This window comes from Abramis brama (genome assembly GCF_963993115.1).
Source record: "Abramis brama genome assembly, chromosome: 23".
Taxonomy (NCBI): Eukaryota; Metazoa; Chordata; class Actinopteri; order Cypriniformes; family Leuciscidae; genus Abramis; species Abramis brama.
In genome coordinates, this window is record NC_139985.1 from 18,407,025 (window position 1) to 18,425,556 (window position 18,532).

The 18,532-nt window shown below is 38.3% G+C and overlaps 2 protein-coding genes across 3 annotated transcripts; one reads left to right on the top strand and one right to left on the bottom strand.

The window, feature by feature from the left end:
* Positions 1-7,350: 7,350 nt before the first annotated feature.
* Positions 7,351-11,171, top strand: LOC311074149 (AP-1 complex subunit sigma-2-like). Its single transcript, XM_084100514.1, has 5 exons — positions 7,351-7,716; positions 8,078-8,256; positions 9,248-9,356; positions 10,044-10,181; positions 10,289-11,171. Exons 1-5 carry the CDS (start codon positions 7,606-7,608, stop codon positions 10,334-10,336), a joined length of 585 nt encoding a protein of 194 aa, XP_083956640.1. The 5' UTR covers positions 7,351-7,605; the 3' UTR covers positions 10,337-11,171.
* A 178-nt stretch (positions 11,172-11,349) lies between these two features.
* zrsr2 (zinc finger (CCCH type), RNA-binding motif and serine/arginine rich 2) lies at positions 11,350-18,489 on the bottom strand. 2 transcript variants are annotated; one of them, XM_084100513.1, is made up of 11 exons: positions 18,232-18,489; positions 18,053-18,132; positions 17,899-17,971; positions 17,708-17,816; positions 17,498-17,584; positions 16,970-17,008; positions 16,772-16,887; positions 16,463-16,676; positions 13,203-13,258; positions 12,995-13,104; positions 11,350-12,900 (listed from the first exon to the last, which is right to left on the bottom strand). In XM_084100513.1, exons 1-11 carry the CDS (start codon positions 18,330-18,332, stop codon positions 12,035-12,037), a joined length of 1,851 nt encoding a protein of 616 aa, XP_083956639.1. In that variant the 5' UTR covers positions 18,333-18,489; the 3' UTR covers positions 11,350-12,034. The 2 variants fall into 2 exon arrangements, with proteins under 2 accessions (XP_083956639.1, XP_083956638.1); XM_084100512.1 differs by having other exon boundaries at positions 17,899-17,977; positions 18,232-18,451.
* Positions 18,490-18,532: the final 43 nt, after the last annotated feature.

An 18,532-nucleotide genomic window follows, 5' to 3' on the forward strand; every position in this document is an offset into this window, starting at 1 on the left:
GACTGAGTCTCGCTGTATCGCTCAGGCTGCACTGCAGTGTCTATTCACAGGCGCGATCCCACTACTGATCGGCACGGGGACTTTGACCTGCTCCGTCTCCGACCTGGGCCGGTTCACCCCTCCTTAGACGACCTGGTGGTCCCGGGCTCCCCCAGGAGCACCATATCGATACCGAACTTAGTGCGGACACCCGATCGACATAGTCCACTGCAGTCCAGAACCCCTGAGCTCAAGCGATCCTCCAGCCTCAGCCTCCCAGTATCTTGGATTACAGGCGCGCGCCACTGCACCCGGCGAGAGCTGCGAGAATCAGCGCTGATACTGAATCTAGTGGATCACAGCGACATCTAGTGTATGAAAACAGATGATTAGGTTAAAATAAGGCAGGGTGAATTAAAGCTTTTTATAATCTCCTTGGTAGCTTTTTTTTAAAAAAAAATTAAGTATATATATTTTTTCATATTTATTTGTTTTCAAATTCATGCTTTAAGTTGATTCAGCACAACACAAAAACACACACAATAGTTTTACCACATTTAAGTTTTCCATAACTTTCATCAAGAGTAGGCTAATTGCCTTTCATTATGCAATTAATATAAGAGTATTTATTCATAATGGCCTATGAAAGCAGGCTGTTAGACTGTAAGCAGGGTGAACTGAAGCTTTTATCTCTTTTGTAGCTTTTTTTTGTCAGTGTCTTCAAAATTGCATTTTTTTTTAAAACAAAACTGATGCCTCATGTTGTTTTAGCACAATACACAAAATCACACAGTAACCTAAAACCAAAGTTTTCAAGACATAACTTTCATCTAGCCTTTGCATAAGATTATTTGTTAATCTGTTCTCATTCATTTTAACATATTTGATTTTTTTTAAAAATCAAACTGATTTATAGTTTAATAAATGATTAATTTGCTAGGCTATAGGCTATGTATAGATTTTCAGAGTTTGTTTTTCGATTGTTAAATAGGCTACATGTATTATTATAGGCTAAATGCAAAATACTGACATCTAATTACTCTTGAAAGCCTATAATTAAAAATAAAGAATTGTTGTAATTAAAATTTATTTGACACTGGGTATAACTGTGGACATAAAAGACTGAGTCTCGCTGTATCGCTCAGGCTGCACTGCAGTGTCTATTCACAGGCGCGATCCCACTACTGATCGGCACGGGGACTTTGACCTGCTCCGTCTCCGACCTGGGCCGGTTCACCCCTCCTTAGACGACCTGGTGGTCCCGGGCTACCCCAGGAGCACCATATCGATACCGAACTTAGTACGGACACCCGATCGACATAGTGCACTGCAGCCCATAACCCCTAAGCTCAAGCGATCCTCCAGCCTCAGCCTCCCAGTATCTTGGATTACAGGCGCGCGCCACTGCACCCGGCGAGAGCTGCGAGAATCAGCGCTGACACTGAATCTAGTGGCTCACAGCGCCATCTACTGTATGAATACGGATGATTAGGTTACAATAAGGCAGGGTGAATTAAAGCTTTTTATAATCTCCTTGGTAGCTTTTTTTTTTTTTTTTTTTAAAGGTAAGTGGTATTTTCTTTATAATTATTCGTTTTCAAATTCATGCTTCAAGTTGATTCAGCAAAACACAAAAACACACACAATAGTTTTAACACATTTAAGTTTTCCATAACTTTCATCAAGAGTTATTGCCTTTCATTATGCAATTAATATAAGAGTATTTATTCATAATGGCCTATATGAAAGCAGACTGTTAGACTATGTAAGTAGGGTGAACTGAAGCTTTTATCTCTTTTGTAGCTTTTTTTTGTCAGAGATAGTGTCTTCAAAATTGCATTTAAAAAACAAAACAAAAACTGATGCCTCATGTTGTTTTAGCACAATACACCAAATCACACCGTAATCATTTAACCACATAGCCGAAGTTTTCCAGACATAACTTTCATCTAGCCTTTGCATAAGATTATTTGTTAATCTGTTTTTATACATTTTAACATATTTTTTTTTTTTTTTAAATCAAACTGATTTATAGTTTAATAAATGAATAATTTGCTAGGCTATAGGATATGTATAGATTTTCAGAGTTGTTTAATAGGCTATATTATAGGCTAAATGCAAAATATTGACATCTAATTAATCTTGAAAGCCTTAAAAATAATGAATTGTTATAATTACATTTATTTGACACTGGGTATAACTGTGGACATAAAAGACTGAGTCTCGCTGTATCGCTCAGGCTGCACTGCAGTGTCTATTCACAGGCGCGATCCCACTACTGATCGGCACGGGGACTTTGACCTGCTCTGTCTCCGACCTGGGCCGGTTCACCCCTCCTTAGACGACCTGGTGGTCCCGGGCTCCCCCAGGAGCACCATATCGATACCAAACTTAGTGCGGACACCCGATCGACATAGTCCACTGCAGTCCAGAACCCCTGAGCTCAAGCGATCCTCCAGCCTCAGCCTCCCAGCAGGGCCGGAGTGGGGCCACTTTTCAGCCCGGGAGTTTCAGGCCCAAGACTGGCCCTCTTTTTCCATGGTGGAATTCCAAATTAGCACTTTTTCCAAATTGGATAAATGAAGCAACAGTTCAGCTCTTACCATTGTGTAGTTTTTATTAATAACATGGTTCAACAAATAATGTAAAGGTTAAATAATAATTCACTTAAGCTGAGAAGTTAACAAAAAATGTTCCACTATTCCACAAGGATAGGTTGATAAATTAACAAAAGCAGAAAGAAAGAAAGAAAGAAAGAAAGAAAGAAAGAAAGAAAGAAAGAAAGAAAGAAAGCATTTGAAATGTATCCCACTCTTCCACAAAGAGGCATATTGAACTAATGTTTACAGATTTATTTGTATTCAAAAATAATGCTTTTTTAATAAAAAAAAAACGTGATACCTAATGACATTTGAGGTTATTAAAACAGTAAGTCCCGCCCATCGACTGCCAAAAGTAAAAGTGTTCGAGCGAGCAAAAGCAGGAGATCAAGAGCGTGGGGAATGATCATGCGCGTGCGAAGGCTTGTATTGCGTGCAGAGGAGATGTCATGCACGCGCGCAGGGTTTGAATGAGCTCGCGAGTTCCCGTTTCCTCGCTTGTAGAGCTGTTATCCTCTCGCGAATGTCATTTACTGCGCGCGCCAAGCATCAGTTGTGCGCTCCGTTAATTTTGTCATTGATTTTCCGCCATAGGGCCGGCCCAGCTATCGGTAGGCGCCGGCGGTGCCACGGTAGCCTACCTGAGAAAACGTTTTGGAAAAGATGGGCTATGGACCCAACCAACTCCATGGAAGGGGAGGGGAGAACTCCCTCTCATGGTACAACCCATGCAGAGGCTGCGCGCTGCGGTGTCAGAATGCGGAACGTGTGTAGCCTAATGTAACTAACGTGACAAATGTAAAAAATAAAAAATAAAAAAAAATCCTCGACCGGCCCAAAAGTGAAGCGGCCCACCGGGGATTCTCCCGATTACCCACCCCGGGCCTGCCTCCCAGTATCTTGGATTACAGGCGCGCGCCACTGCACCCGGCGAGAGCTGCGAGAATCAGCGCTGACACTGAATCTAGTGTCTCACAGCGACATCTAGTGTATGAAAACAGATGATTAGGTTAAAATAAGGCAGGGTGAATTAAAGCTTTTTATAATCTCCTTGGTAGCTTTTTTAAAAAAAAATTAAGTATAGGCTATATATTTTTTCACATTTATTTGTTTTCAAATTCATGCTCCAAGTTGATTCAGCACAACACAAAAACACACACAATAGTTTTACCACATTTAAGTTTTCCATAACTTTCATCAAGAGTAGGCTAATTGCCTTTCATTATGCAATTAATATAAGAGTATTTATTCGTAATGGCCTATGAAAACAGGCTGTTAGACTGTAAGCAGGGTGAACTGAAGCTTTTATCTCTTTTGTAGCTTTTTTTTGTCAGTGTCTTCAAAATTGCATTTTTTTTTAAACAAAACTGATGCCTCATGTTGTTTTAGCACAATACACAAAATCACACAGTAACCTAAAACCAAAGTTTTCAAGACATAACTTTCATCTAGCCTTTGCATAAGATTATTTGTTAATCTGTTCTCATTCATTTTAACATATTTGATTTTTTTTTAAATCAAACTGATTTATAGTTTAATAAATGATTAATTTGCTAGGCTATAGGATATGTATAGATATTCAGAGTTTGTTTTTCGATTGTTAAATAGGCTACATGTATTATTATAGGCTAAATGCAAAATACTGACATCTAATTACTCTTGAAAGCCTATAATTAAAAATAAAGAATTGTTGTAATTAAAACTTATTTGACACTGGGTATAACTGTGGACATAAAAGACTGAGTCTCGCTGTATCGCTCAGGCTGCACTGCAGTGTCTATTCACAGGCGCGATCCCACTACTGATCGGCACGGGGACTTTGACCTGCTCCGTCTCCGACCTGGGCCGGTTCACCCCTCCTTAGACGACCTGGTGGTCCCGGGCTACCCCAGGAGCACCATATCGATACCGAACTTAGTGCGGACACCTGATCGACATAGTCCACCGCAGCCCAGAACCCCTGAGCTCAAGCGATCCTCCAGCCTCAGCCTCCCAGTATCTTGGATTACAGGCGCGCGCCACTGCACCCGGCGAGAGCTGCGAGAATCAGCGCTGACACTGAATCGAGTGGCTCACAGCGACATCTAGTGCATGAAGACGGATGATTAGGTTACAATAAGGCAGGGTGAATTAAAGCTTTTTATAATCTCCTTGGTAGCTTTTTTTTTTTTTTTTTAAAGGTAAGTGGTATTTTCTTTATAATTATTCGTTTTCAAATTCATGCTTCAAGTTGATTCAGCAAAACACAAAAACACACACAATAGTTTTACCACATTTAAGTTTTCCATAACTTTCATCAAGAGTTATTGCCTTTCATTATGCAATTAATATAAGAGTATTTATTCATAATGGCCTATGAAAGCAGGCTGTTAGACTGTAAGCAGGGTGAACTGAAGCTTTTATCTCTTTTGTAGCTTTTTTTGTCAGAGATAGTGTCTTCAAAATTGCATTTTAAAAACAAAACAAAAACTGATGCCTCATGTTGTTTTAGCACAATACACCAAATCACACCGTAACCATTTAACCACATAGCCGAAGTTTTCAAGACATAACTTTCATCTAGCCTTTGCATAAGATTATTTGTTAATCTGTTCTCATTCATTTTAACATATTTGATTTTTTTTTTTTTAAATCAAACTGATTTATAGTTTAATAAATGAATAATTTGCTAGGCTATAGGATATGTATAGATTTTCAGAGTTGTTTAATAGACTATATTATAGGCTAAATGCAAAATATTGACATCTAATTAATCTTGAAAGCCTTAAAAATAATGAATTGTTGTAATTACATTTATTTGACACTGGGTATAACTGTGGACATAAAAGACTGAGTCTCGCTGTATCGCTCAGGCTGCACTGCAGTGTCTATTCACAGGCGCGATCCCACTACTGATCGGCACGGGGACTTTGACCTGCTCCGTCTCCGACCTGGGCCGGTTCACCCCTCCTTAGACGACCTGGTGGTCCCGGGCTCCCCCAGGAGCACCATATCGATACCGAACTTAGTGCGGACACCCGATCGACACAGTCCACTGCAGCCCAGAACCCCTGAGCTCAAGCGATCCTCCAGCCTCAGCCTCCCAGTATCTTGGATTACAGGCGCGCGCCACTGCACCCGGCGAGAGCTGCGAGAATCAGCGCTGACACTGAATCTAGTGGCTCACAGCGCCATCTACTGTATGAAGACGGATGATTAGGTTACAATAAGGCAGGGTGAATTAAAGCTTTTTATAATCTCCTTGGTAGCTTTTAAAAAAAAAAAAATTAAGTATAGGCTATATATTTTTTCATATTTATTTGTTTTCAAATTCATGCTTCAAGTTGATTCAGCACAACACAAAAACACACACAATAGTTTTACCACATTTAAGTTTTCCATAACTTTCATCAAGAGTAGGCTAATTGCCTTTCATTATGCAATCAATATAAGAGTATTTATTCATAATGGCCTATGAAAACAGGCTGTTAGACTGTAAGCAGGGTGAACTGAAGCTTTTATCTCTTTTGTAGCTTTTTTTGTCAGTGTCTTCAGAATTGCATTTTTTTTAAACAAAACTGATGCCTCATGTTGTTAGTCAATGTCGATTTAATGTGAATTAAAGCTTTTTATAATCTCCTTGGTAGCTTTTTTTATTTTTTAATATCTATATATTTTTCATAATTATTTGTTTTCAAATTCATGCTTCAAGTTAATTCAGCACAACACAAAAACACACACAATAGTTTTACCACATTTAAGTTTTCCATAACTTTCATCAAGAGTTATTGCCTTTCATTATGCAATTAATATAAGAGTATTTATTCATAATGGCCTATATGAAAGCAGACTGTTAGACTAAGTAAGCAGGGTGAACTGAAGCTTTTATCTCTTTTGTAGCTTTTTTTGTCAGAGATAAGTGTGTTCAAAATTGCATTTAAAAAACAAACAAACAAACTGATGACTCATGTTGTTTTAGCACAATACAATCACACAGTAACCGTTCAAGACATAACTTTCATCTGGTTTGCATAAGATTATTTGTTAATCTGTTCTCATTCATTTTAACATATATTTGATTTTTTTTTTAAAATAAATAATTATAATTTATTTAAATAAATATTTTTTTCTTGACAAGAAAGCGTGAGAAAAAGGGGGAATGGGGATATATATTTTTTTCATATAGCCTATTGGAAGTGTAGGCCGGTTGACACAGAAAGTGTTTTTGCTGCTAAAAATGCGAGACACAGGCCTGTAGAACAAAAAAAGCGCAAGGACTAAAGAGCTTTTAAAAACTGAACCCAGTATCATGCGCGAGACACTGCAAAGGACGCAAGGCGTGAGCGCAACAGTTAAATACGTCAGTCTAGCGCGCGTTAACATTGAAAAATAATGGAAAAGAATCGCAGTTGAATGGAAAAACGTGTTCTGTGTGAATGTCAATTTGGACAAAAAACACTAACACTTTCTCATTGTGTCATTTTTATGTTATTCAGTGTTACTCAATATCAATATCAATAGGCCAACTCAATATCAATTTTATATAGGCTACTATAGATCTATGTCCAGTGCGACAACTAATATATAGCATCTAAAATCTTATTTTCATTCAGACAACAAATTAAATTTACTTTATACTTTAAGTCGGACTGAAGAAACACTGCAGAAAAATAATATCTTTTTACTTTAAAAAAAAAAAATGAATATGCCTATTATCACTTTTACTGACAGGACGCCAAAAAAAAAAAAAAAAAAAAAAAGTCTATAAGAGTGTTTCTAAAAAAGTCACAGGGAACTAATCTTTGTTATTAAAAAAAATCACCAGCACGATGCATCTCAGATAGGATCTTATAATGTATCAATTTTTTTTCTTTTTTTTTTCTATGACAGAGTCACGATTTTCATGATAAATTTCACTGCATAACAAAAGCCTCCGTCTCAGGCAGAGCTTCACCCATCCTGCTCGAGTCTGGACCAATACAGAGTGTCATCGGTGAGTCTCGAAGCCAATGAAAGGACACGATTCCAGTGATCTAGCGAAAGAGAGATGCGTCCGTCCCTATGGTCCGTCCATGTAACGGGACTCCTCACATCTGCGTTTACTGCCATCAGCCACAAAGCCCATGCTCGCGGAATCGAGTGTAATATAAACTTTAAGGTAAAAGCTCAATTTTATCTCTTGCATTGATGGACATTATTGGGTTATTTGGACTTGCTTGTGCAAATACTTATGGGTGAATGGTGTTGATAGTTTATAAATGTATCATTTACACGACCGTAGCCTTCTTGCTAACGCGATCCTTCCTCTTTTGTTGCAACAAACAGAAGTAATTCACGAAACACGACAACGCTTCGGTTTGGTCGTTTTATGTACTGACTTTTGAAATAAGCGACATGACGAACGTTTCCATGCGGAAGAGCTGGGATCTATTTTGGCTTGGCTTGACTAGGCACATTATGGTGATGCACAAACACGATGTCTAGGTGTGAGACTCATTTTTGTTTATCTTTCTTTTCAGATGCAGTTTATGCTGCTCTTTAGCAGGCAGGGGAAGCTACGTCTTCAGAAATGGTACGTGCCGCTGTCTGACGTACAGAAGAAAAAGATCTCCCGGGAGGTTATTCAGATGGTGCTGGCACGCAAACCCAAAATGTGCAGTTTTCTGGAATGGAGGGATCTGAAAATAGTCTATAAAAGGTTAGAAAACGACACTGAATGATAAGGACTGCATGGACGGAACTGCAGATCCATTGTATTTGGCATTTTCCATGATATGGTAGACTTGGGTGTTCCCTGACTTTTATTATTTTATTTTTATAAATATTAAAGGCACAACTCCCATGTCTTTTGTGTTGTGAGGCATATTTGATAAACTATTATCTGACATATATCAATCTAGCTAGAAAAGTAGCTAGTTTTAAACACTTCAAATGTCTGTATATCCCCCTTAAAATGGTGAACATGGTCCATCCCGTCTTAGAGATCCTGACCTTCTCAACCGTATTCAGCAATTAAAACAACAAGAATGTTCAGTTCATTGTTGTAAAGAAGCATTTATTTATTACATTTATTTAATTAGAGTCCACTTTTTTCAGCGGCCTTGGTTCTGGAAATATTTCTTCTAATATTTCATAGGGATTTTTTAAAAATAATTTATCGTTAAAGAGTTAAGCCAACCAAACCAACCAGCTACAAGTTGAATCATGCCATTACAAACTTGTATTCGAAGCAAAAAAAATATATGAAAATTGGGGAAAAAGAAAAAGTTACAAGACTGTGTCCTAAAAGCTTTAATGATGGGAAAAACTACAATCCCATAAAGCATTGTGAATGAAAGTATTATGATTGTATATTATATAATATGATTGTATTTACAGGCACAGACAGTTGTCCTTATTACTTACTTGGTTCTTTATTTGTGGAAAGTGCCAATTCCTGTGGTTGAGTTTTTTTTATATTTACATTTAACGCAAATGTAATTTGTTGCAGTCAAATCTCAACTTTCGTAACAGTCATATATCTGTGATATTGTCAACAAGGTAAATAAGAAGGACTGCTTAGAACAAAAAGATCCTGTTTTTGATATTTTGTAACAATGTGTAACTCTGTACTGTGTCCTGACAGAAAGAGGAACAGAGAAAAGTGTTTCACTTTCTTTGTACTTTGTACTGCTTATTTTGCATTTCAGATATGCCAGCCTGTACTTTTGCTGTGCTGTGGAAGACCAAGAAAACGAGTTGATAACCCTGGAGATCATCCACAGATACGTGGAACTGCTGGACAAATATTTTGGCAGTGTGAGTTAAGATTTATGTCAGCTTTTGCTTTTCAGCCTCAAGGAGCTATAAAAGAGTTTGTTGTTTTTGGCTTGTTAAAGTCACCATGACATCAAAATTGGCAATTCTTATTTTTATTTACATAATGTTGCAGTGCTTATTATAAATTATAAATCCATGCACATCATTATTTTAATAAAATTCATATGCCCTTGAAATCTTTTAATCAAAATCTTCATGACATATGTCTCTTCAGTCGGATATACAGTACGTCACAATAGGGAAGAAAAGACTATTGCGACTTCCGTTTCATGCTTACTTTAGTAATAATTCACCCAAAGAATGACAACTTGCCCCTCATGTTTTTTCAAAGCTGTATGACTAAACGACTCCAAAAAGTACAAAAGATCCCCATTAAAACATAATAAACAAGTCCTTATTGCTTGATTTCAAATTTTCTGAAGCCGAATGATAGCATTGTGTGAGGAAAAGAATGACATTTGACCATTCAACAGCATTGTATTGAAAAGAGCAGCTGAGCAAAATAAAAGAAAGTGAGGTTTTGAAAGGTTTTTAGTAAATAATGTCAGAATTTTCATCTAACTATTCCTTTAAACCAATGACCAGATCTGTTGCTATATTTTAACAGTTTCGGATAAAACTCTTGCAACCACTCATTGTTAAACTCACTGTGTGTTTGAAAACCAGGTGTGTGAACTGGACATTATCTTCAACTTTGAGAAAGCCTATTACATACTGGATGAGTTTATCCTGGGTGGTGAAGCCCAGGAGACATCGAAGAAGAATGTTCTGAAGGCCATAGAGCAGGCTGACATGTTGCAGGAGGTGAGGAATGCACACACTTCTCATTCTAAACATGCTTGGGAAAAATACTGGCAGTTTTTTTAGCATATGAATGGATTTTTAAAAAAAATTTTTTTTACCTCTAACAGGAAGCCGAGACGCCACGTAGCGTTCTGGAGGAGATTGGACTGACATAAATGTTGAGGACTAACAAACCTACCAAAACACTAACACACATATTCTTTTCTTTTTTCTGTGGGCATTCTCTATATAAAATGTCTGTATTTTAGGTTATCATACAAAATAGTGTTTAAAATAATCAGCACTTCCTGGTAAGGTATTGATGCCTGCATTTCTACTGCCAAACATCTGAGGGAATCGAGCTCATCGAAAAGTTCACCTGTGCCACTATCTTAGCAGTTATGCAAATTTCCCAGTGTTTGACTTTGAATTCAGGTTTGGATCAGTACGTGTAGCAAAGATTAGTGTCAGCATCCCCACTTTTCCCATGACGTCTTCTCTGTATTAAAACATTACCTCTTACCTTCAGCTGCCTTAAAACACTCTTTTCCAGCTCACACACAGTTCGCTAGTATTTTTTGCAACTCTCAGTAGATCCAGTAGAAGCCAGAGGTTCAAGACTTGCTGAAGTGTTACGGACCAAACATTCTTATTCAGACGGGGGAACAGAGATAATGTAAACTAGACATTCAGAATATTTTGGCATAAATTCAATGATTGTATTAGCTAAGGCACGAGTAAACACCAGTATTAGCGAATTCCTGACCAAAAACACTGTAATGATTGGTTCCTGTGAACACTTAATTGGTTCAGGCATATCAGGCATTTGCCATTCATTAGTTGGTTAATTTCTAATGCCAAAGAATTTTTTTCACCATCTTCATGCCTTTTTTCCCCATAAAATCATCTTTGTATGCTATTGTATTGGACTGTTTGTCAGACTTACTCTTGAAAAAATGTCTTTTGAAGCATAAAAACAAAAACAAATGATGAATAAAGTCAGGTATTGCAGTGTGTTGTCCAAATCTTTGACGATCTCTTACTAATAAAGAACATCATTTGATATGTTTAGTAATTTTTTCTTGTAGTTGGCAACAAAATGCATCTAAATCAGCAGTCTCATCCTTCTTGACCCCCCCTCCGGTACTACCTCTGGTACTTCTGTTGTAATAAAAATAAATTCATAATATGATGTCAGATTACACAATGTCATCTTTATTTTAGTGTATTTTTTCCCCAGCATTTGAATTAAAATTGTTAATTTAATGACATTTTTAGACTTACTGAGGCCCCTCTGAATGTTTGCTGAGGGCCTCTAGTGGGCCCCGGGCCCCTTTGTTGAGAACCTCTGATCTAAATGCATCCTGATCTTATTGAGAACAATTAATGAATGCATACAATTCATTTTGTATTATTATTTGAGATCATATTTTTTGAGCCCATACTTCTTAAAATGGCGACATTTGCTTAAACCCATATTTCTTATAATCAACTCAAGCTCACATTCAGATCTGTATCCATCCATTCAACAATCAATGAATAAAACCAATTTCCCACGCAACACTTAATGCGTTTCATTCGATGTACATCCGATGGAAGAAATGATTCTGTTACGTCGCAACTTTAAATAAAATGGCAATAATAATCCCCAAGAACTGCTTACCCAAGTAATGTCTGAGCACCAAAACTGAAAATGAATAATTTTTTTACCACCAACACTTTCAACAAGATTTCAGAAAATGCTAGATTTAATTACAAATGTACAGGGCAATGTATTCATCAGCAAAAATCGTAAAAACTAGGCATTTTGTTATGCAAACTAAAATAACAACAGCTGCTTTAAGACAACAGAAGCCGTTTATGTATTTTTATTTTTACTGTGTGATGCTATCTGATTTGGTAGAGTCTGTAAGCGCGCACTGGATCTCCTCATCAGGATGACACAACCCCGAAGTTGCAGTCTCTACTTTATCTTCTGGCGAACCTGCGCTGGATGCCACAGCTGTACATTCTTCAGCAGGAGCTTCAGATTTAGACGGCGTCTTGCTACACTCCTCATTGTGGGAATCTTCGCCAGATCCAGCAGACGAGCTCAAGCTGCGTGATTTACTCTTCTTTCTTTTGTGTTTCTTTTTACCCTTTTTCTTCTTCTTGCTCTTTTTAGAGTGCTTGTGCTGATGTGTAGTATCCATTCGGTCAGAGTTTTCTGGGCTTTGGCTTTCCTTCCTGTGACCCTTCCGTTTCACAGACCCGTTTTTGGACGCGTGGTCCGGACTGTTTGATTTTGACCTCTTTCTTCTCGAGTCTGCTGATGAATCTTCGCTCTGCTTTAACCGGTCTCTGCTGTGGGATCGACTCCTGCTCCTCCTGGATTGCTCTCTCTGAGATCTCCTTATCGATTGATCTGGCTTCCTTCTCTCTCTGCTTCTGCTACGACTCCACCTTTCCCTGTTTCGACTGTGCCTTTCTCTGCTACGGCTCCGCCTTCCCCTGTAACTGTACCGCTCACGGCTCTGACTCATTCGATCCGTCCACCTGCGCTGGGATCGTTCAGGGCTATTTCCACGCTGGGACCACATTCCATCTCTGCTGCCCGAATGCCGACTAGAAAAGCCTCCACCGCGGTCAGGGGACATATGAAGATCACGGTCTGCCTCCCAGAATTCATTGCTTGGATTTCTGAAGACATGAAGAAAGTTGCAGTTCTTCCCTTTCGGACATTTCCGTCTGTCGAAAAGTCCTGAGAACATATAGGAAAAAGAATATAGGCATATTTTAAATGATAACTAAAGAAAGACTTAAAGTAATTACGAAGAAACTTCTCTTTTTCTTACCACATATGGCCGTTTTCCATCTAGTTACTGGGGAGAATTCACATTGCAGTTGTTTTCCAGCATACCAGCGGCCATTGAACATCATGAAAGCTTCTTTACATTGCTCCTCTCTGCAGGAATATATATATATATAACAGAGATATCAAAAATAAAATAATATTTACAACACTTCTCCTTCTACAGCAATGGCTAATAATAAGGGACTTACGTGTCATACTGAACGTAAACGTTTCCTCTCAAGTGAGGTTCAAAGTTGCAGCTCACCTATTAAAATATGGGGAAATAATATTGTTAATTTGACAAAATTGGAATTATTTTTTATTAATTTAATATAAATTACATTCAAATTTAAAATGTTTACAATTATTATAAAATTATAAAATTACATTTAAACAATACATTTCTTTTCTTTTTTTTTTGACAACCGTTATATTGAGTTTCCATTTTTACAGACAAAGAAAAACAAGAATAGAAAGCAAAAAGCAACTATACAAACCTAGAACCCACCCCTGAAAGACTTCAATAATATAGAAATAGAATACAAACACAGAATCTAGATACAAAATAAATAAAAGGAAATAAACTAAACATTTATACAAAATAAATAAACTAAATAAAAAGAAAATACAGGTCAACAAAGAAGATAAAAAGGTTGAAAATGTCAAAAGCATCATGCCATATATTCACAGTCTTGATGTGGGGATCCATGTATACGAAAGGTAGAGAGTTCCATTGACAATGTCCAACAAAGACACAGTTCACATTTGTCTGTCTATTGTGTGAGGAGGATTTCAGTGCTTAACTATAAAAAAATGTTTTGCCGCTGTGAGAGCAGCTAACAGTAAACATCTTTGTTGAACGGATAAGGTAAGATCCCCAAAATCATTCAAAAAGAAATGACATGGAGTCAAACATATATCAGTGCCTAACAGATAGGAGTGAGGTGAGAGTCAGGGACACTCCCAGAAGAAGCACAAGTACGTGCCCTGAGATCCTTGAGAACACAGATTACACTTAGGCCCTGTTTACACCTAGTATTAAGATGCATTTTGGTCGATCGGATCACAAGTCCACGATGCTAAATACAGGTGTAAACGGGGTCTAAAACGTTTTGAGCTTGTCCACTTTCGACCACTTCCATTTGACCAAATAGCTTTTGTAGTGTAGATGCACATGTGGTCGAATGTGTTTGAACAGCCATTAATGACCGCATACTCTCCGCCTACTGACTTAATGCGTAAAAATGATGGGAAGCGCGCTAGCCAGACGGGATTTAAACTCTGTCGGCTGAAGACCCAAGTTTGGTTTGAAGAATATACTAACGACAGCCGTAGCCCCTCCGACATCACAAAGTACTTCAAATACTTGGATAACACAGCCATACTCGCCCTCCCCGCCCATTTCACCCAATGGTGTACAGATAGTCATCTCCTCCTTAACATTACTAAAACAAAGGAACTTATCCTGGAAACTCTCCACCGCTCACTGCCCTATCTCCATCAATGGCAAGTCAGTAGACATTGTTGACAGTTTCAGGAACCTTGGCATTATTTTGGACAATAAATTGAGTTTTGACCATCACATCACAGACATTCATAGGTGATGCCAGTGCCAACAGAGACTATTTGTCATACGTAAACTCAGGACTTTCTCAGTCAAACCACACCTTCTTCTCCTCTTGTACCGTAGTATCATTGAACCCATCCTGTATTGTGCCACCTGCTATTTCACTATGCTTTCTCTCACTAATAGAAACAAGCTCCTTAAAATCACTAACACTTCCTCAAAAATAATTGGTCTTCCCACAGCCAACTTGCCGGCTCTCACTGAGGACAGCTACCATTCGTAGAGCAAACACCATTGTACAAAATCCCAGCCACCCTCTTGACTCAAGTTTCACCCTTCTTCCCTCAGGCCGCAGATAAAGACAGCTACCCCATAAAATAATCACGGCTAGGGAAAAGTTTTGTAATCTCAGCTATAAGAGCGTTGAATTCACAGAATGCCTAATTTATCTACTGTAAATGTGTGTTGTTGTTTTTTTGTGTGCAATATGTCTATTTATGATAAAGGGTTAGTTCACCCAAAAATGAAAATTCTGTCAGTAATTACTCACCCTCATGTTGTTCCAACCCCGTAAGACCTTCGTTCATCTTCGGAACATAAATTAAGATATTTTTGATGAAATCTGAGTGCTGTATCACTCCTCCATAGGCTGCTAGGTGACCGAAACTTGCTGGCCCAGAAAAGTTATTAAAGAGATCGTTAATATAGTCCAAGTGACTACAGTGGCTTAATCTTAAGTATATCAAGCGACGAGAATACTTTTTGTGCGCACAAACAAACAAAAATAACGACTTTATTCCACTATTCATTTCCTTCTCTCTGGGCCTCGTAGTGTTTTTGCGCTGCGCGTCTGTGTTGCACGTCAACACGCATCACACACATGACCAGCGTCGGCCAATTGTGAGCCTACGTGGTGACGTGTAACACAGACGCGCAGCGCAAAAACACTACGAGGCCCAGAGAGAAGGAAATGAATAGTGGAATAAAGTCGTTATTTTTGTTTGTTTGTGCGCACAAAAAGTATTCTCGTCGCTTGATATACTTAAGATTAAGCCACTGTAGTCACTTGGACTATATTAACGATCTCTTTAATAACTTTTCTGGGCCAGCAAGTTTCGGTCACCTAGCAGCCTATGGAGGAGTGATCCAGCACTCAGATTTCATCAAAAATATCTTAATTTGTGTTCCGAAGATGAACGAAGGTCTTACGCGGTTGGAACAACATGAGGGTGAGTAATTACTGACAGAATTTTCATTTTTGGGTGAACTAACCCTTTAATAGTATAAATTCTGTGTGGTATGTGCATGCTTATGCATGTTGCTCCTGGTACAGTCTGTAAACAAATTTCCTGTCGAGGACAATAAAAAATGAATATGAATATGAATGTGTCTCCCTCGTCTAACTGTGATCCGATTGTCCAAAACGCATCTTAATACCAGACGTTTACAGGGCACCCCATATACCCGAAGGGCCTATCTGATATGCAAAAACATAAAAAAGAGGTACCTGGTAAATAATATTGGGTTTTAATGTTCTGAAAGGATTTCAGACCACTATCATCAAAGATAGTATTTCCTTTGTTGTTGGCCAGTGAAAGGGAACATTGCCTAACAAAAAATGATTATTGTGGAAAATAGGCCAATGCCAGTGCCAGATTATAACTTGTTGCGATCATCTTTCGATTATCCTCCATGTGGAGAGGAAATGAGTTACAATAGGACCAAATTGTGATTTACACTGCCAAAGCAGCGACTCCTGAAAAAGCAAGATGCTTCAGTTCATACAGATAATCAATAGTTTCATCAATTGCTCTCCATGACACAGAAGCACCAAACCAGACTGATACAGTTGAATATTTTTTTTTATTTATGTTGATTATTTTTGTTTTTTATTTTAGTTACCTTGAACTGCACCACCTTCCCTGCGTTCTTGAACTCTGGCAGAGCGTCTTCATAGAAATCCAGAAACTGCTGTTGCGTTTCCTCCTCGCAGTACTCAAGACTGGCGTCAGTGTCATAGTCATCACGTCTGCTCTGCTCCATCCCGAACGTCACAAACATCGCCCTCACCATCAGAGTGGTGCTGGATGTTGGGTGTTCGTGTTTTCGGGAGCACCTGTTCATTACGCACAGTAAAAAAAAAAAATCATCATCTAGAATCTGATCAGAAATTGCACTTTGACTGTCAGTCAAAACCTTGCAAACACTTACCGGTCCCCAAACCTACAAGCACCCGTTTTAAGGAAGAAGGGGCAGTTTGCCCTATCCTTTTCAGTCCCATAATCCTTTGGGGCATCAGGGTTTTTCCAAGGAACACCATTTTCCAGCTAAATGCAACAAAATAATGAGATTATTGCAAACAGAACTGCATTTTCCAATATGCATTTGACATGAAAAGCAAGATGTTACCTGACTCTCTGCTTCATCCAGCATTTTCTGTACCGCTTCCTATAAATGGTGCAAACATACACAGTATGGCAGGTGAAATTGTGTGGTGTGCAAGCACATGTCTGTTAGAACTGGTTAAGACAATCTGGGAGATAATTTGTACATTATGGACTGATATTATCAGTATTTTGTAATTCAAATTTGCACATGTTCTTTATTGTGGCATAAGTAAGCAACATTATCACTATACACCCAGCTGACACGAAAAGATACATGTTCTTCATTGGAAGTGGACACTTGCTGCATTTTAAATCGATTTTGTGTATCTTAGTTAAGGAAATGAAGACAATATTTTGCTAAACAAACAAACTCACAAAATGTAAACATGAAACAGAGACTTCTGGAATGTGGTGTGTATGTAAAACCATGATTGGCAAACAGCTTGAAATTTTAAAGGCTGATTTGTTGCAGGTAGCATGAAATGTTTTGATATCTGATAGAGGATATATGTAGACATCAGCCTCTTTATCCTCCCAGTGCAGGGATCACCTCTCTCTGTTTCTTCTCCTGTTCCTTCTTCTCCTGCTCCTCTTTCTCTTTCTTTTGCTGCTCCTCCCATTCTTCTCTTATTTTCCGCTTTGGTTACAGAAAAACAAGATATTGGAGCATAATATGTATTTTAATTGAGATTTGTCCAGGCCATTGCAGAATGTCAAGGATTTAATGTCAGCAATTGGACTTTTCTTGCAAAATGCTCACCTCTTCTTCCTCCTTTCTCTTTCGCGCTGCCTCTTCTTTCTCCCTCTTCAGCCTAAATTCTTCTTGTGCAATCTTTTCTCTCTCCATCCATATCTGGTGTAATCGCTCACTGGTATTGTAAAACAGTGTGACATATTTTGTATTTTGTCCGATTAATATTAGCTTATCATACTGAACTTAAGATGACAAACCTCTCCTCATCAGCCTTCTGTTCTTCCTCATCTTCAGACTTGTACTCTTGGTTCTCTTTATTTTGTGAATGACCTACAGTTGAAAAAGATGCGTTTGTTACTGACAGCACTTATATATATATACACACCTCAAATAAACATTAAAATAAATTACCTTCTTCTCTTATTTTAGCAAGAGCTTGACGTTTCCTTTTCCTTCTCTCTCGTTTAAGAACAGCTCGTCGTTGTTTTTGACTAAAAATGAGTTTATACATAGTTATAAATAAATAGCAATAAAAAAAAATTCTGATAATAATTTAAACATAGCTACAGAATAAAAAGCCCATACAACACCTGAGCACAAGAGCAGCAGTTTCACACTCATCTAAGCGACTCTCAGAGTCCTGCGTCTCTGACGGGTCTGTCTGCAACGAGCAACAATCATTATCCGTCATTTTAAACCACTATTTACACATTACGTAGGTAGACAACAACAGCAGCAAAGGCTCTCTATGTAGGCAACACATTTTACACCGATCAAAGAACGCGCGCGCAAAGATGACATCACATTTTTTTGTCGTACTCTAAACGCGTGTAAACCTAAACGCGCATGCTCAGCTTAGCATTGGGCGGTCAATTCATTTCAGCGAATCGG

Bases quoted from the DNA above. Each gene is read 5' to 3' on its own strand.
- zrsr2 (XM_084100512.1), bottom strand. From the start codon at position 18,332: ATGACGGATAATGATTGTTGCTCGTTGCAGACAGACCCGTCAGAGACG. The intron at 13,105-13,202 runs GTAAGTCCCTTA...ATATTCCTGCAG, and splicing joins GTTTACGTTCAGTATGACAC to AGAGGAGCAATGTAAAGAAG. The intron at 12,901-12,994 runs GTAAGAAAAAGA...ATATGTTCTCAG, and splicing joins ATGGAAAACGGCCATATGTG to GACTTTTCGACAGACGGAAA.
- LOC311074149 (XM_084100514.1), top strand. From the start codon at position 7,606: ATGCGTCCGTCCCTATGGTCCGTCCATGTAACGGGACTCCTCACATCT. The intron at 7,717-8,077 runs GTAAAAGCTCAA...CTTTCTTTTCAG, and splicing joins AGTGTAATATAAACTTTAAG to ATGCAGTTTATGCTGCTCTT. The intron at 8,257-9,247 runs GTTAGAAAACGA...TTTGCATTTCAG, and splicing joins CTGAAAATAGTCTATAAAAG to ATATGCCAGCCTGTACTTTT.